The sequence below is a fragment of the Leptosomus discolor genome, chromosome 1 (genome assembly GCF_034619465.1).
Source record: "Leptosomus discolor isolate bLepDis1 chromosome 1, bLepDis1.hap2, whole genome shotgun sequence".
NCBI classification, from domain to species: Eukaryota; Metazoa; Chordata; class Aves; order Leptosomiformes; family Leptosomidae; genus Leptosomus; species Leptosomus discolor.
This window is the reverse complement of record NC_141391.1, coordinates 210,790,994-210,808,869: the sequence shown is the minus strand read 5'-3', so window position 1 is coordinate 210,808,869 and position 17,876 is coordinate 210,790,994. Positions and strand designations below refer to the sequence as shown.

The following is a 17,876-nucleotide window of genomic DNA, read 5'->3' as shown; positions in this document are numbered from 1 at the left end:
GGCGCCGCAATAAGGAATACCTGCTTAATAGCACTGAGTTGTTACTGAGTTTTCTCTGTTTCATTATGACCACATGGATTCTTAGATGACTTCTGGTGTTTAGGCATTTTTGTAGGCACTGCAGCTTAACAAAGGAGGTGACATTTGGTAATACGAGAGGCCTGACCAACAGAACAGCCTGTCCAGGATAACAGGTTAGGTCTGTTGCTGTGAGTTAGCCTCCGAGCAGGCTACTGCTGGTGGTGGCTTTGGAACCACATAGAACAGTTTGGGTTGGAAGGGACCCCCAAAGGCCATCCAGTCCAACCCCCCCTGCAGTGAGCAGGGACATCTTTAGCTGGATCAGGTTGCTCAGAGCCCCATCTAACCTGGCCTTGAATGTTTCCAGGGATGGGGCATCTACCACCTCTCTGGGCAGCCTGTGCCAGCGTTTCGCCGTGCCACAGGATTTTAAGTCTTTCTGAAGAAAATTCAGAACAAACCAAAACACGGAGGAACTGATGACAAGTTGGTTGCAAGGAGTTAGATTTAAACCATGGACAGTGGCGTATAGTACCTCATTCAGGAGTTAAAATCAGCACTTGCTCCATGTAAAAAGACTCCTTGTAAAGAACGATTTTATTAAAAAAAAAAAACAAACCACTTCTCAGTAGTTTTCTAATCTGTTCTTCAGCTGTTTTTAAAAATAGCTGCAGTGAAAACTCAGGATTGAAGTGAAAGTGCAACTATTGCATTGTTTGCACGGTTGTGCCTGAAAGATGTCGTGTTCCTCCCCACAGTTAAAAATGTGGTATTTTATTAAAACCTGAGATCACATATATATTAAAGGCAAACTCTTAGACCTCACGATAAAGAGAAACACTAAATTTCATTCAGTGTTCTACCCTTAGTTTTGTCTGGTCCTTTTTTTGGTCTCCTTACAGTCCTGGAGAACTGAACCTCAGGAGCTAGAAGGCTTTTACAGTCCCTCCTAGGAATATTTCCTTTTCAGTATTTCATGGAAGGAACGATAAAGTTACACAGGCTGCAACTTTCTAGTTCTGACAGCAAGATATTTCTTTAAAAATTGCATGAATTGGCATAGCTGCAGATAGCAGTCAGCACTAAAGGGAAAAATAATACAGCGTTTAACAAACAAATGTCAGTATTTGTTATCGTGGTGTAATCAGTTACACCCAACTTCAGGAGACTTTTTTCTCATTGAGTATGTTTTCACCGGCTGCTAACTTCTTATATAAACAGAGCAGTTTATCTGGCTGAGGCACTTCAGCACCAGGAGTCAAGGGAATTTCAAAGTCCGAGGAGCTCTGGGAGTCCCTCCTCAGTTCTAGATCAGGGGTCCTGGAGCTGTCGGTCACTTCCACCAGCACGTCATGAACGTGAGCAGTGCCAGCTTCTGCGTCTCTCTCGCAGTCTTTGCTTTTCAAGTCACAGGCAACGTTGTAGGCACGAGATCGAGTCTGACCCGCTGGCTTCCACCTGCTGTCGTCAGGCTGACTGTCTTTGGTGGTCTCCTGCAGCACAGAAACAACTGTTCTGCTCCCACCTTTGCTGAAGCAGCTGAAGTCCAAGGCGTTTCTCTCTTGGGAGGTAATGAGTACTGTGTCCATTTGGCTATCCCAGCCCTGGCTCCCCTGCTCCGATATGTGTGTTGACTGAGAAGAATTTTGGGAGGAGATGTGTGTCGAGTCGCTTACTCCATCCGAATCACTGAAGAGTGACTGGGACCCACCAGCATCTGCTGAAGATGGGAAGTTGTCCTCATTTTCAGAGCTTTCTTCTAGCTTGTTACACTTAAAAAACGCATCCCAGCGAGGGACATCGGCATCAGACTCCTGTTGGTCACTAGTTATTCCATTGAGATTTGTCGTGGAAGGGACACCTGCCTTATGGGAAAGAACTTGAACTGTGTTTTGTTCAGACTCTTCTTCCTCTTCCTCCTCCTCATCATCATTTGATTCCTCACAGTCCATGAAGTCTACCTTGAGGGAGGTGTAAGTTGTGGTCGCTTTGTAACTTTCTGTGCTCTCATTAACGTTTCCTCCAGCGTTTTCAGCTTGTCCTGTGCTGGAGGGCCTGCTCTCTGCTCTCTGCCGTTTTGAAATCTTTGGCCTTGCAGAAGTTAATTCTGAATCAAAGAGGTCATCTTCATCTGTCAAGAAAAGAACGGGGGGAAAAAAAAACAAAAAACACAAAGAAAAGTTCACATCTCTGCTAAAACTTTGTTGAGAGTAAAGTTTTAATAGAAATTCATTTGGTATAAAGAGAAGAAAAAGTTCTTCAGCCCCGACTAAGGCCTAGCAGGACGTTACCGGCAGCGTTTGCCTTGCCTAGTCTAGCACAGCGCCTTGCAGGGAGAGCTGCCGGTTGCCCCTCCACATAAGCTACAGCAGAGCAGATGTAGCCCCGGCAGACGCATTTATTCAGGCCTCTGACATGTTTTGCCAGGACTACGTCACCCTTGCGTGCTTGGCACTTCAGAAATAGCCACAGAGAATGCAGCAGGCCCAGACTTGTCTTCTAGTTCCCAAGGGGCTCTCCAGAGGCTACGTACAGCATTCACTTACCACCATAAGTTAAAAAAGCTACTAGGTGCTAAAAAGTCAGCAGGGGGAGACAACAGAGGAGCAATTCCACTGCTGTACCACTCCGTCCTCTGCCACGCAGGAGGTGATACAGGTAAAGTCAGCAAAACCTTTCTTAGGGATGGTCTAGGACTTGGGGGTGGAACTCTGCCAGAAACTTAAAGGGCTGTGGAGCATTAAGTACATTTTCAGACTGCAAACAAGGGCGCTTTTACACAATCGGTGCCCTCTCACCCTCCTAAAACCTACGTTCATTTAATGTACATTTCTCCTTTCTCACTGTTGCTTTGCACACAGACAATGGTGAACACCATGGCATCTGGCACCTCTGCTTGGTCTTGGACTTTCATTTAAGGCACAGTAGCACCAGCAGAACCTTTACCTGTATCAGAGAAGTCTCTCTCGTGGACTCTCTTTAGCGTTCCTAAGGGCTTGTACCTGGGTTCCACGTTCCTCCTGTATGACCTGCATAATGGCTTTAATCTGAGGTGAATGACAAAAGTGATTAATATTTAGAACTCAGCAGATACTTTCAGAAGCAAAAATAAATCTTTTAACTTGATCTAAGTACTCGCTTCATGCCTTTCACAGGCATTGCAGCAAGAGTGTTAAAGGCAGCAATAGCTAGGAAAGGTTCTTAATCATTGGTGAGCTTAGGCAGCTTAAAGGTAGAAATCTGTCATTTCTCTGTATTTACCTTAAAACATGTACACCATTTGGAAACTCTTTTAGTCCCTCGGTTAGAGAAGGCAGGATGTCAGGGTTCGCAATCTGGCTGCAGTTTTATTCAGTAATTGTAAAGTATCTCCTTTCTTATTAAGGAGGAAAAGCAAAAGGATCAAAGAAATGAGTCCTCATTTTGCTCAGACTGAGTAACACCACTGCTCTCCTGCTCCCTAAGAGTGATTACTAAGCTGCCAACATCTGCAGGAGCACAAGCCAGCAGGCCTCTGTGACGCTGTACAGAGGATAGGAGTTCAAGTCCCCACAGAAACCCTCTTTAAAAGAAACTTCTAAGTAGCAATGACAAATAGGTGACAGAGTAAGGTGGGATGAATGTGTATGCAGATCCCACCCGAACAAAGTTCAACAGGAGAAAAGCCTCTATATATGGATATAAGTGTGTGGAATACCAGCTGAGCCAGAGCACAGCGTACAAGTGTTCTTCAGAAAGCTGAACTTTGCAGGACTGAATATAGGGGGGAAAAAAAAAAAAAAGAATTATCAGACAAGTAAAGCAAAAGGCAGTGGCCTGGTGGAGAGGCTGGGATCCAAGCGGGGAGTTGTGCTTACAAGAACAGAGATTAGATCACCTCCATCCAGCAGCCACTTGTCACTTACATTTCTGTAACTTTGTCTTCTGTCCCACCCACTGGCACTACATTGGGATACACGTTCACAGGCTGGATGTGGCTCAAGAAATCTTTAATCTAAATTGAAGAAAAGCAGCAGCAGTTTAAGGAGTCACATCAATGGTTAATACTGTCAGGACTAAGGAATGGCAGGACTAAGGAATGGCAGGCCTACAGGGATTACTACCACTTGTCTCATGTGAAGACCAATACCAAAGTGATAGCTGCCTAACAAGAAATCGGGTCTGAAAGGACGCTGGGAACTCAGCCTCACCTAACCACCTCACCTCAATCAGCTACTAGGCAGACCATCACTCTCCCCGAAAGAAAACACCACAGACTTATTCCTAGGGAATGCGATCCAGCGCTTCACTGTCCTGACTGCTGTAGATCTTCCCAGACCTGCGCTTTTCTCACTGCGCTTCAGCTCCTTAGTTGTGCAGATCACACATTCCCTTCCTCACAGACGCCTCCTCAAGTCTCCCTTCGGTCCACTAAAAAGCCCATTATAACTAAACCCATAATTTTTTTTCCACTTACTCTGTGGTCTTCTAGATGCTCTCCAGGCACTAAATTTCTTGAAGAATTGTGTCCGGTTTGGGGCACTCGCCTCCAGGTGAGGCTTCATCAGGGCTGAGCACTGAAAACCCTTGCAAGTTTTCGGATTACACTCCTACCTATACAGACCAGCAGGACCCATCTGTTTCCGCACAGGGAGGTATGGGTCTGTCGCAATGCGCACGCCCCATATTCTGCCAGCAAAGCTGCCATCTTGTATGTGCTACGCTGGTACCTCCATCTAAAATTCTGCATGGCAGAGCAACTTAAAACTTAACCAGGATCTTAAAAACAGGACTGTCTTCCTAGGACTCTGAATAATCTCCATTTGGTATGTGCAAGGCTTTATGACAGGTTAATTGTTAGCACTGATCCAGTTTCAGCTCCACTTCTTAGGAAAGAGAAGTATTTTAAGAACTGGATTGAGTCATATTAAATGAAAGTGTGTGAATCTGGAGAGGATGCTGCCATGACCAATTTCCTTCTAGTCTTTTAACACAGAAAGAGGAGTAACAGTGGCAGCTACAATGTGAGAAGATTCTGTTTAAATGTGTGGGCAGGGAAAAGAAGGCAAACCCACCCAAAACCGAGTCACAGCAGATAACCAATGTCTTGAAAACCAAAATTCCAAGCTTTAAACATTGCATAGTTACACAATAATCTAAAATAGAAGGGCAGTCAAAACAATTGTAGCAGTGACCTATACTTCAAGAACAGAGAACAAAAAAAAATAGGCTCGTAATCCTGCCCCACGTTAACATGCTCTTCTGCAGCTATATTAAAACAAACTTATCTGTCTTCAGCATCCAGAACCACCTATCCCATTACGTCTTATTACTGAAAAGACTTTTTTTTACTGTGGCAAGTCGTGTCATTCATTCCAAAATAATCAAAACTCCTTTAATTTTTTTTTTAATCAATGTATCCTCAGTACTACAAGTATACAAACCTCGCTGTATGAAGAGTGGAAAGAGAAACAAGCTCTGTATGTACTCTCCCCAGTCCTAAAAAAAAAAGAGGAGGCACAAAAATTAGGTAACTGCTCATTAACCTCTGTCGACTGGCAAGCATAATCTACCTTTAAAAAGTCCATTTTGAGATTCAGTTATACAAGCGTCAGGCAAGACACGCACCTGAAACAACAGGTCTCTGCATGGCCCAAATGCTCACCTCACTATTACGTTGGTTTTCTTGATCCTTTCTCCAAACCACATAGTGGAGGGTTTGATGCTGATAACGTGCAAGGGAGTTCCATTTTGGCAAGTCATCCCACAGGGCAGTCTGTTCCCTCGAAAGCAGTCATCATCCTGTCAAGTGCAAAATAAAATTAAGTGTAATCTTGACCTTTTCCCCCCCAGAAAGCGGGCAACACAGTATCTAGCCAGACCAAGTTTTCATCTCGCTTCCAACTCCTTTGAAACACTCGTTGTCCTTGCATCTTGCTTCCATAGTGCAGCCCACAAAGCAAATCAATCACAGAGACCCATGACCCAAGGTGCCATCTCCAGCTCTACCTGCGCTCCTCCCAGTTGGAGCCTTCGACTTGAGAGACATCCCGGAAAGGGAAGGCCATACACTACAAGCACACAGTGTGTGGCTGCAGAAGGCACCATCTGAGCTGCTTTTGATATATTTAAATGGATAATACCTGACTGGTCTCATCTGCTGCTCATCTTACTTCATTTAAAAATAAAATTTTCAAGCTTCAAATACAATTAAACTATTTCACCATCAGCTAATATAGTTTTTCCTTTTTTGCTTTTTTTTTTTTCTTTTTAAACTAAATTTCTCTCTCTTCTTTACATTAAGATACCATTTTGCCCAAGTCTTCATTAGCACAATAGGACCAAAACATTAGCACCAGTCTTTCACAGCAAAGTCAGCAGAGGCTTTGCAAAACGATACACACCCGAGGATGTCGACAGGCATGAATCTGAGTGTGTCGATCTGTAGTAACGTGGTAGAGGATTTCTGGCATGTTTCTGAACATATCAAGTTTGTTCACGTGCACCTAGAGAAAGGCAGAGTTTACTCTTAATTAGCTCCATGTGTTTGCCAGAGTGCAGCTGAAGCAACTATACAGATGTGGTTCTCCTCTCAACAAACGCTGGCAGGCACTGAAACAATTACTACCCTCTAATAACGTCCAAGTGGAGAAGTGTTAGCCAAAAGTAACTTGGACCTCTTGAACAAGCAGAACATACCTCCTATGCTGAAGAGGGATGAATATTCATCAAAGAAAGTCAGAATATATCTGCTATTACTGCCGTATGTAAATGAAAAGGCTTTTATCATTCACAACATAAAAGGGAGAGAGGTAAACATGGAGCTTGAAGACTGGCCACAATCATTCCTGAGGATCTGTTCTAAAGTGACAATCACAGAAACGTTACCTTGATTCCAAGCTCCTCACTGAGGTTTATGAATAAATATTCATATCCGTAAGCAGCTTTGCAATTCAGCCACACAACATGGTAGCGAGTCAGTGAAGTCCAGCTTCGCACTAACTCCAAGATCCCATTCAAACATTCCTCCTGAAAAGTTCAGAGAATGTTGTGAATCGTCCTTGACGATACTTCCGAAGTGCTGTGATCTGGTAATGCAAAACGGCATTGCCTTGCAAGACTTACCTAACAAAGGGGGGCATAATTAATTAATTAGCAGCTTTAAGGACCTTCCCTCTCACAGCTTACTTAGACTTACCCTGCTTGGTATATGATAAAATTTGGGATCACAAAAAGTGGTGTCCAAATACACACTCTGGATGTCTTTTACTCTGCAACAGAGAAAAGTGGTACTGAGTGAGCACTGCATCACGGTACTGAGAGATACCCCTTCCTCTCTCTTCAAAAGGAGGCAATCCTTCCTCTTTGTTACAAACAGCAAGTCAAAAGGGGCTTGTAACTGCAGTATTGCCTGACTGCAAGTACCTTTAATCCAGAATATTATTCCTGAATTGTCCATGCCTGCGTGATCTTTTATTCTCTCTAAATCCCATGAATAGCTGAAGTCTCACCTGGTCCCTGAATGTAAAAGCTCCATTCTGGCTGCTTCTCCTTTTGCAAGCCTGAAATCCCCTGTATACAGCACAGTGCCATTGCCGCCTTCAAACAAAAACCTACGAACAGAAACACTTTGGTTTAAACTCAACAATATAAAGCCTTAAATGCCAGGTGTCGATAACCGTTACCTTGCTTAGGGCAGGGCAGCCCGTGACTAATGTACGATATGCTACAAGTACTGGGCTCAATGTGGTCCGAGAGTAAATTCAGACAAACCCAATAATTCAGACTCAGTATGTCTGGGGAATGACCTGTGCCCAGGCTGGTCAGAGTTGAAGACAAAAGCCTCACAGATTCTGTGAGGACAGCCCAGCTGGCTGTTGCAGCCAAAGGAATCTATTGGGTACCTGTACGAGGAAGCTGGGCACCTTCTTTTTAATGCCATACTTCAGAAATGGAGGATTTATTTTTAATCACAGTTTTGTATATAATTTTTAAGTACACTGAAATAAAGTTGTTATTCACAGGGGGGAAAAGTAATCTGCCCCACCAAGGTAACAACTTGTGTCTGGGCAGATCCCAAATAGTACGGTGGTTTTACAACCCCGACCAAGGCTGGTGGGCCCTGCCGCAACAGTAGTATCTCCGAGGAAGAATTTTAAATTCACTACCTATTCCTGGTTAGAAAAAATCCAGTATTTAGTGAGAACTCTACAGGAACAAAGTTCTCACCAGAGACATTTAGAGTATTGAAAGGACGTACATGACTGATCCTGGACAGTGACCAGCTGGGAGAAGCGTCACCTCTATGTCTTCTTTCTGGAAGAGATGGGTTAGCACTATTTTCACACTGTAGTAAGTACTACCAGTCCTTTCACTGACACAGTGGAAGTAACACATTACTCCCCGCAGCCTCCTGTGGCATTTAGCATTGCTTTCGAATGAAGAGAGTCTCTTCACATTCCAACAAGCCCAGAAGAGCAACAACCATCCAGTCATGCCAGAAGAGATGCATATTGTGTGGTGCTCATAAAAGCAAGTCAGCCAGAAGCAGTCCTACCTTCCTCGGTTCCTGGTGAGCAAGCATAGAATCATAGAATAATTTGGGTTGGAAGGGACCTTTAAAGGTCATCTAGTCCAACCCCCCTGCAGTTAGCAGGGACATCTTTAGCTGGATCAGGTTGCTCAGAGCCCCATCCAACCTGACCTTGAATGTTTCCAGGGATGGGGCATCTACCACCTCTCTGGGCAGCCTGTGCCAGTGTTTCACCACCCTCCTTGTAAAAAATTTCTTCCTTTTATCTGGTTTAAATCTACCCTCTTAGTTTAAAAACCGTTACCCCTCGTCCTATCACCACACTCCCTGATCAAGAGTCCCTCCCCACCTTTCCTGTAGGCCCCCCTCAGGTACTGGAAGGCCGCTATAAGGTCTCCCCAGAGCCTTCTCTTCTCCGGGCTGAGCAACCCCAACTCTCTCACCCTGTCCTCATAGAGGAGCTGCTCCAGCCCCCTGATCAATTTTGTGGCCTCCTCTGGACCTGCTCCAACAGGTCCGTGTTTTTCTTGTGTCGGGGGCCCCAGAGCTGGACGCAGCACTGCAGGTGGGGTCTCACCAGAGCGGAGCAGAGGGGCAGAACCACCTCCCTCAACCTGCTGGCCACACTTCTTGTGATGCAGCCCCGGGATACAGTTGGCTTTCTGGGCTGCGAACACACATTGCTGGCTCATGTCCAGCTTTTCATGCACAAAGCATCCACCAGCATCATGGAAGTATCTTGGGATACACTTTGCCTGGAGATGCTCTACCAGACCTTTAAGTCCTGCACTTAAAGCTTGTTAAAATAAGCCAGGAAACACAAAGTGAAAAAATCACAAGAGGAATAGCTAAGTTGGAGATCACCAATACCCTGGAAAGACATTACCAAAAAAATGCTGTGATAGTAAGAACAAAGCAGGGAAGAATTCATGTGGCTGCACGTCTTGGAGAGAAGGGGAACATACATTTTCAAAACAGCTTGTCCACTTGGGATGTTACAAGTAAGATCCATTTCCTATGCTCATTTAAACAGTATTACTGCCCATTATAAATACATGAATCTTTTTTTTCAGTAACTTACCTCACCAGATGTTTCATCTACTAAAGAAATCTGAGTTGGAGTTTCAACTTCCAACGCAACCTGTAACAAAATGAATAAATGCATTACAGGGTTTACTGAACATTTTCTTTCATGCTTATGTCTAAGTATTCATTATGTAGACATCTTTAGCACCCACTATGGCTAATGCTAAACCTGTAAATTAGGCTCATATTCCCACAGAGAGTCATGAATTTCCATTTCCAGTGGGAAAAAAAAAAGTTTCCTGAAAGTTGTTTAAAAATGAAATGGAGATACCTCAATCAAGGTGTGCATGGCTAAAAAAGTTAAAACACGTTGGACTTCTAACAGCAACAGCTCTACTTTCTCTGGCTGGATCATATGCCTTAACTTTGGATGACTCTGTGTAGAGATGATTAATCTATAGACTGCAATTAATCTCCTGTTTTGCCATACCCTCTACGAACAGAGTCCTACAGCACACATGCTCTGCGGCCGTCTGCAAGGTTAGTGCTGCTATGCAGGCTCCGCTCCCGTCCTCCTGGTGTTTTCTGTTGTTTCAGACCATATTTGTATATAATTCTCCTACACAAAAAAGCCAAAGTGAAAGCAAAGTCTCCTGTTATTTCCCTCCTCAGGTATAACCTCCAGCTTCTCAGCTGTGCAGTCTCCTCAGCACCTTGGGTTTCAATGCACTAGATGGATCCACGAGACGCTGCGTCACAAATTTCTGGGCAGCTCCACGAGATCCATTCAGCTGGTACTCACACAGAGGTGGTAACATCTGGCTTCTCCACCAGAGACCACAACAACGATCAAACTCAGAGCTTGCTCCAAAACACAGATGTGTGTCAAAAAGTATTTTGTACTATGAATTCAAGCCACTACTGAGTGCTGATTTTTTTAAACATCAATACTAATTTTATCATCTACAGTTTCTGAAGCTGTTTCAGAATAAACTGAAGAGGCTGATCTAAATTCTACATGTTTAAAATTTCTCAGTAAGTCTCAAATTTCATACTGCAGTGAAACAACTGTCAAGTTTTAGATCTAAACTGCCTGAAGAATTCTTCACTGACAGCCACCGTTCAGCTTCATAAGCATAAATGACAGGATCTCCAGCAGAGTTCTCACCTCATCTTTGACAGTTTAAACGTTAAAGCCAGCAGCAGATTCAAAGAGCCTCTTATGCCGTACGTACAAAGAAAGATCAGACTGGAAATCATAAAAACATTTGTCTGGAAGGTGGTATCGTGATTGCTTCTTTCAGTCTAGTGAATATCAAACCAGCTGTTAATTCATTTCCTAGTCATGCTACAAGTAGAAAGCTTATTTGTTGTAAGACAAAGCTTGTGAACAAGACATCCAACAGCTACTGTCCGGTTTAGGGCCTGTCCAGCTCGTGCCATTACCAGCAGTCACTCCTGGGAGCAGCAGCTGCAAACTTCTACGTATTTTTTTAATCGTGTTGATTTGTGTTGGTTGTGTTTCATCTCAGACTGCACCATGGGTACCTCTGGCATCTCTTCCCAGATTAAGATTGTCTCCAACAGGGATGTCAGGATCAGCACTGACTACTTTCCTTTTACTGCTCACACGAACTCCTAATAGCTTACAGATATCCCCCCTCAAGGGAGCTCTTCTTCTAGGGTAAACTCACAGGATAACGGAAGGAAACGGGCACAAGCTTAAGAACAAAAGTAAAAAAAACCCCAAACACCACCAACAAAAAAGCCACCACAAACCTACCCTGCTTTATTTTTGCTAGCCCAAGAAGATTACAGGCTTAGAAAAATTGTCACCTATGCGCTCCTTCACACACCAAACATGCCTGAGGGATGCTCAGAGTCCTTTTTACAGAGCCCTGAATACGTTCACTCCCCAATTGGTTAAATATTTCTGTTTCTCAAGGCTTCATATAAAGCTGGTGATCTTCTCCCTCAGCTTCACAACTAAACTATGACTTTGAACAGAAAAGTCCCCTACTTCTCTTTTTTCTCTTACCCAGCCTTACCCCCTAGGTCCCACTCGTACGCGTTTCTTGGCATACAGAGCTTAAGAGCCACACTTACAACCTATTTAAGGAAACTCCGAGCCATCACTCCCCCAAGAAAACAAGTTTCAGCTTGTCTGAAAGTCCTTCTTGACCTACCACTTGACTTGAAAACTCTCCTTGCTTGGGGGATACTGCAAAATCCTTACACTATGTGATGATGTATGTACGCAGAGTAAGAGGTGAAAAGAAACATGTTCCATTTCCAAGCCTGCAACTGCAAAGGGAAGGAAGTAACTAGAAGTCAGACCCCTACATGACCCAAAGTCTGGCTTAAAACAGTGGAAATCAAGTAAACTAATCAAGCTCTTTGGTGATTTTATATCACTAAAACCTTTTCATGTTAGTGATAGTCCATTTTCTAAAAAGCAAAAGGAAAATAATATAACTAAAAGATTATATATATACTCCAAGCAATTTAAGACTTTAAGTGAAGCAAAAGAGAAATTAACTAAGGACAGGAGCAAAGAGATATGGGCAAGGTAAGGCAATGAAGCAGCGATATGTATGATGAATGCCCAGATGCAGGACGTTTAAAGCTGAAGTTGAGAGAAAAGGATAAATTTTGTGGAAGGAAATAAGACTGAACAGTAAATGACAACATACCAATCCCACACAGCAAGCAAAGGCAAATTGATGCAAATACTTAAGCCCTTATCAACACCAACATTTAGACATTTCTGAGGAGGGGAAGCCCCCTCTTTCCTAGAATCACTGCTTGGACAGTGCTAATTTACAAACAGACACTCACAATGTGATTCTCCCAAAACTTGTACTTCCAGCTAGTCAACAGCAATTCCTTAGTTACCGGTGAGCAGTATAACTTAACTTTCAAGCTGTGAGGAGACAAAAAACACAGATGAGTGGTTTTAAAAGTAGAGGCAGGGAACATCAGCACCTGGCACCAAACCATGCGCTCAGGCCCCTCTCTCATCTGAAGAGACCTGCAGAGCAGTAGGCCCTCAGGAGCCGTTTTGCCCCAACCAGAAGCGGGATGAAGGTGAGTTACTCCACCTTGTGGAGCAGGCTTTTCTTCAACACAGCAAACCCCAACACTTACTTGTGTGTGCCCATGGCTGTGTGGTTTTGTGCAGACATAAAGTGTGTGGTACATGGTCACACGTACACGTATCTGTGCTCGTTTCTATACCCACCAAGGTCTGTTTCAGACACGCACACCTTCCCTGGAACAGGTATTTGGGACAGTTAGCGTGCAGCCGAACACAGAGCACTTCCTGTAAAGCTCTAGCTTGTGCACAGAGAGACCTGATGAGCAAAGAGAGATTCTCTGCTTGCATTTGAGGAGATGCAGTATCTACTCTAATAAATTAAACTGTGCCTAGGAACTGGCCCACAACCTCTCTGGGCCCAGTCCCACGTATGACCCTCCTCACGATGAAAAAGAAAAGGTGTCCCTTGCCCTTTCATTATGCACCTCCAAGAAGAGCCTGGCTCTATCTTCTCTACCCCTGCCTGCAAACAGTGATACACGCTTGCCTCCTATTCTAAAGGCTGAAGACACCCAGCTCTCAGCCTCTCCTCACACATCAGGTGCTCCAGCCCCGGACCAGCTTGGCAGTCCTGCTCCAAAACACCGATGTCACTCATTTTATGTCGAGGGGAGACCAGGACTGGACTCAGTACCCCAAGGTCTCGCAAGTGCTGACCAGAGAGGAATAACCATTGCCCTCAAACTGCTGGCTACCTGCTTGCTCATACACCTCAGAGCGCAGCTGGCCTCCTTCACAGCACAGGCACAGCACTGTCTCCACGCACTGACAGACTCCCAGGGAAAAACGGCAGGGAATCCCATGTTGTCCCCCCCCGTCTTGCTTTGTTCTTCCCATTTCTCCCAACAGCTCTTCCCCTACCACCTTTCAAAGAAGTCACAGATGGCAGCAGTAAACAGTGAGGCTTGCAATTTCATTCCTTTATGTTTTCCTTTACGTCTTTCCCTTTTCTCTACCTCATCTCTATTATTATATACTTTATAAGCAATTTCAGTTAATTGAGAAGCAGACATTCCCCCAACTCCATCTACCTTTTGTAACGTTCTTCTTGTATCAGGAGACGATTGCCCTATAAACAGCATATTAAACATTTTCCTGTTCACCTCACCCGGATCTAAGTCAGTCTATCGCTGTGCTGTTTCACACAAGCGTTTATAAAATGCTGATGAACTTTCATCAATTCCCTAATTTCTTAAAGCTTATCCATATTTTTAGGCTTTGGTACTCCGTGCTGGACTCCACACAAAACAAACTGTTGGTATTCTCTAAGCAGTGCTTTTCCTGCGCTAACATCTGGATCCCATTCAGAATCAGTTCTAGGCAAAAACTGTGAGATATCATCATCCACATGTCTCCTCTCCCCTTCTTCCCTACCCTTTTCAAGCACCAATCGCCTCTCCTCAGCTGTAAAGGAAACTACTTAGCATAGCTTGTATGCCTCCCCAATTAGGGTTGTGTGTTAATAGTTTCTAGTAACTGATGCATTTTCCCTGCATTCTCCCAGTAAGGTCCCACAGAATGTTTCCAGCTCAGCAGATCAGAAGCAGCAAAAGCTACATGCACAAATACCGGTAAATCTTCCACCCCTATTGCTTGTCTTAAGGCAGCAATATAATAGGACGTTGTCCCTTCGTTCTTCCAGAGATCGGACTAAAACTGGTCTTTCCGCTGCTCCCTGTAGGAGATTCCTCATCACGACCATCATCGATTTCGCTTTTCCTCAGCTGAACTAGCCTTGGTACATCCTCAAGCTCATGCGCCACCTTAACGCATCTTTTCCCTTCATTACAAGCAGTGCAATATCTAGTTTTCACTTCCTCGCGTGTACTTTCAGCCAGTACAAAAATCCCATTTGCATCGTTCCCAGACAATTTATACTTCTCATGAGTCTCACAATCATCTCTTAGAGCAAAGAAAAGGTCAACATACAGAACTTCTTCCCACTTACCCTTTTGACAACAAAATAATATTAATTGCAAGATTTTAACTCAAAGTTCTATATTCTGGCCATTTTTTCCCTTCATCTAATCCACACATTGGCCACCACTGCCAGCAATACCTTTGCAATTTTTCTTTAGTTCGGGGATCCCCACCAAATTGATTGCAATTTTTCAGGATGCATCCTAAAGGAGCATACGGAAACACACCAGTAGAACTACCTGAACCTATTTTGTGATTAAATTTTTATACTGAATAAGAACAGTGTGCGCACAAATTCAGATATAAATCACAGAAAAAACTGTTTTGACCCCGGGCTTCACACACTCAGCTATTGGAAAGAGAGCCGCTTGCTCCTCGTTCCTTAGGCACCCGTGAGTATAAAACTACTGCTGCCAACCTTTAGCGGTGCGTCTCATGCAGGACAAACCAGGGAGCAGATACTAAATTCAAGCAACACAAAAATCAGCTGCCAACCTGTATGTCTCCGGTCCTGCAAGCCTCACAGAAGTATCTCGCTGTGGCGTTGCACCGTTGGGTCGCTTACCGCCCGGCCGCGGGAGAGAAGCTGCTGGAGTCCCCGACTAACGGGTCGGCGCGCGCTGGAGGCCCCCTCGGTTCTTTTCTCCCCGTCGGGTGCGGCAAGACAATCCGGGCAAGGCTGTCAGTGCGGTCCCACCTGGGTCGCCAAGACTGTCGTCCCACAGGCTGGGTCTGGTACCCGGTGTGCACCAGGCCAATCGTTCACACAGAGCTGAGATATTTATTTATCTCGATTCTGTGCAGAGAAGGGTGCCAGGTGGATATTGCAAAGCTACACACCTCCTTGTTTTGCTTTAGTTTATATACACGTCACAGCCACATAACTTAATCACTACGCACGCTCAGAAGGTGTTTATTGTTACGCTCTCTAAAACGAAAAATATAAACTACCTTAACTAGTTTACAGATTTTCAAGGATGTTTTTCCTCAAAAAGTGTTTCTCACTGATTAATTGTCCTTGCCTAAATACATATATCAGTACAAACAAGCAAGACTATCTGGTGGTACTTTCCAGGGTAGGACGTTTCTCTTTTATCAGTGTTTCGGTGTTCTTCTTTCTCAAGGGCATAGTCGTGAGGTCTGTATTGCTGAGAGACCACCTGGTTCATTGGACAAAATAATGGGTCCTGAGTCTTGTGAAAAACAGGACCAGAGTCTGGGAAAAGAATTCAAGCAGGACCGAGCTTGGGAAAAGAATTCTTGCTGATAGACCTCCTGGTCCATCAGAGAAAATAATAGGCCCCAAGTCTTGTGAAAAAACAGACTGGAATCTTGTGAGAAACAGCACTGAACTTGGCAATGAAAGGGAGGAAAAAGAAGAAAAATTTCATTGCTAAAAGGAGAAAAAGAAGGAAAAGAAATTCCCTTGCTTGCTGTACATCACTCATGAGGTTCATGAGCCTCGTGAAGTTGAATAATCCAAAGTGCACCCGAGTCGGGGCAATCCCCAGTATCAATGGAGGATGAAGGGATTGAGAGCAGCTCTGCAGAGAAGGGCTTGGGGGTGCTGGTCGCAAAAAGCTGGACATGAGCTGGCAATGTGCGCTTGTGGCCCAGAAGGCAAATTGTGTCCTGGGCTGCCTAAAAAGATGCCAGCAAGTCGAGGGAGGTGATTCTGCCCCTCCACTCTGCTCTGGTGAGACCCCACCTGCAGTGCTGCGTCCAGCTCTGGGGGCCCCAGCACAGGAAAGACACAGACTTGTTGGAGCGAGTCCTGAGGAAGCCACGGAGATGATCAGGGGCTGGAGCAGCTCCCCTGTGAGGACAGGCTGAGAGAGTTGGGGTTGTTCAGCCTGGAGAAGAGAAGGCTCTGGGGAGACCTTATAGCGGCCTTTCGGTACTTGAAGGGGGCTACAGGGAAGGTGGGGAGGGACTCTTGATCAGGGAGTGTGGTGATAGGATGAGGGGTAACGGTTTTAAACCGAAAGAGGGGAGAGTTAGATTAGGTATTAGGAAGAAGTTCTTTGCTGTGAGGGCGGTGAGGCCCTGGCACAGGCTGCCCAGAGAAGCTGTGGCTGCCCCCTCCCTGGCAGTGCTCAAGGCCAGGCTGGATGGGGCTTGGAGCCACCTGGTCTGGTGGAAGGTGTCCCTGCCCATGGCAGGCGGGTGGGAACTAGATGGTCTTTGAGGTCCCTTCCCACCCAAACCATTCCGATTCCGTCACTCTATGTCCCATCACCGTTTCCTTACCCTATTTTGCTCGCGCTTTGCCTCGTCCCAGCCCCCTCCCCTCCCCCGGGCTCCGGGCCGGGCAGCCCCTCTCCCGCCTCGCCCCCTCCCCCGCCGCAGCCCGTACCTGCCCTCCAGCCTCCTCTTCAGGGCGGGCGCCCGCAGCCCCTTCATGTGATCTGGGGAGACACGGCACGGCCGTCACCGGGGGGCGGCGGGGGGGGGGGGGGGGGGGGGTGCGGTTGCCATGGGGACGGGCGGGGGGCGGCGCTCACCCTTGTGGCAGTGCGAGAGGAAGTAGGCGCGCGCGCGCAGGTTGTCGCGGTCGAAGCGGTCGATGGAGACGGCGGGGTACTCGCGCACGCGACCCCCGAACCGGCTCATGGTCGCAGAATGGCGCGCCGCTTCCGCCACGCTTCCCTCGCGGCCCCGCCTCCCCCCCGCCCCTCAGCCAATCGTAAGGCGGTTCCGCCTCCTCCCAGCCTATCAAACGCGCGGTGGGAGAGGCGGGAACGGCTTCTTAAAGAGGCAATGACGGGCAGTTGCCGAGCAACGCCGGCCGGCGGCGGCCGTTGGTACCGTGAGCAGCGCCGCCATCGCCCTTCGGTGGCCGCGCTGCGCCGCCCGGCCTGGGAGGAGTGTCCCGGCTTTGCGGCCCTCGCACCCAGGTGGGTCTGCTTAAGGGTCGGCTGTGGCGGTGGGAGCAGGGTGGGGTCACGGTGGGGTCACGGTCCCAGCGGTGGGTCAGGCCAGGGCTTAGACCTGAATTGGGTGTGAGTGTCGATCTGCCGGAGGGCAGGAAGGCTCTGCGGAGCGTCCTGGACAGGCTGGATCGATGGGCTGAGGCTAATGGTGTGACGTTTAACAAGGCCAAGTGCTGGGTCCTGCATTTGGGTCACAACAGCCCCGTACAGCGCTACAGGCTGGGGGAGGAGTGGCTGGAAAGCTGCCCGGCAGAAAGGGACCTGGGGGTGTTGGTTGACAGCCGGCTGAACATGAGCCAGCAGTGTGCCCAGGTGGCCAATAAGGCCAACAGCATCCTGGCCTGTATCAGCAATGGTGTGGCCAGCA

The 17,876-nt window shown here is 46.3% G+C and overlaps 1 protein-coding gene across 1 annotated transcript; it reads right to left on the bottom strand.

Annotated features, from left to right (window-relative positions):
* Nucleotides 1-1,181: 1,181 nt before the first annotated feature.
* DCLRE1C (DNA cross-link repair 1C) lies at nucleotides 1,182-17,189 on the bottom strand. Its single transcript, XM_086474576.1, has 14 exons — nucleotides 17,081-17,189; nucleotides 16,933-16,984; nucleotides 12,398-12,482; nucleotides 9,615-9,674; nucleotides 8,261-8,316; nucleotides 7,512-7,613; nucleotides 7,199-7,271; nucleotides 6,889-7,029; nucleotides 6,405-6,506; nucleotides 5,666-5,802; nucleotides 5,445-5,499; nucleotides 3,927-4,015; nucleotides 2,968-3,068; nucleotides 1,182-2,152 (listed from the first exon to the last, which is right to left on the bottom strand). The coding sequence occupies exons 1-14, from the start codon at nucleotides 17,187-17,189 to the stop codon at nucleotides 1,182-1,184; spliced, it is 2,133 nt and encodes a 710-aa protein (XP_086330702.1).
* Nucleotides 17,190-17,876: the final 687 nt, after the last annotated feature.

Coding starts and splice junctions, on each gene's coding strand:
- DCLRE1C (XM_086474576.1), bottom strand. CDS start 17,189: ATGAGCCGGTTCGGGGGTCGCGTGCGCGAGTACCCCGCCGTCTCCATC. Junction 9,675..12,397: donor AGTTTTGGGAGAATCACATT/GTGAGTGTCTGT, acceptor ATTTTGTTACAG/GTTGCGTTGGAAGTTGAAAC. Junction 6,507..6,888: donor GTGAGGAGCTTGGAATCAAG/GTAACGTTTCTG, acceptor GCCTTTCTCTAG/GTGCACGTGAACAAACTTGA.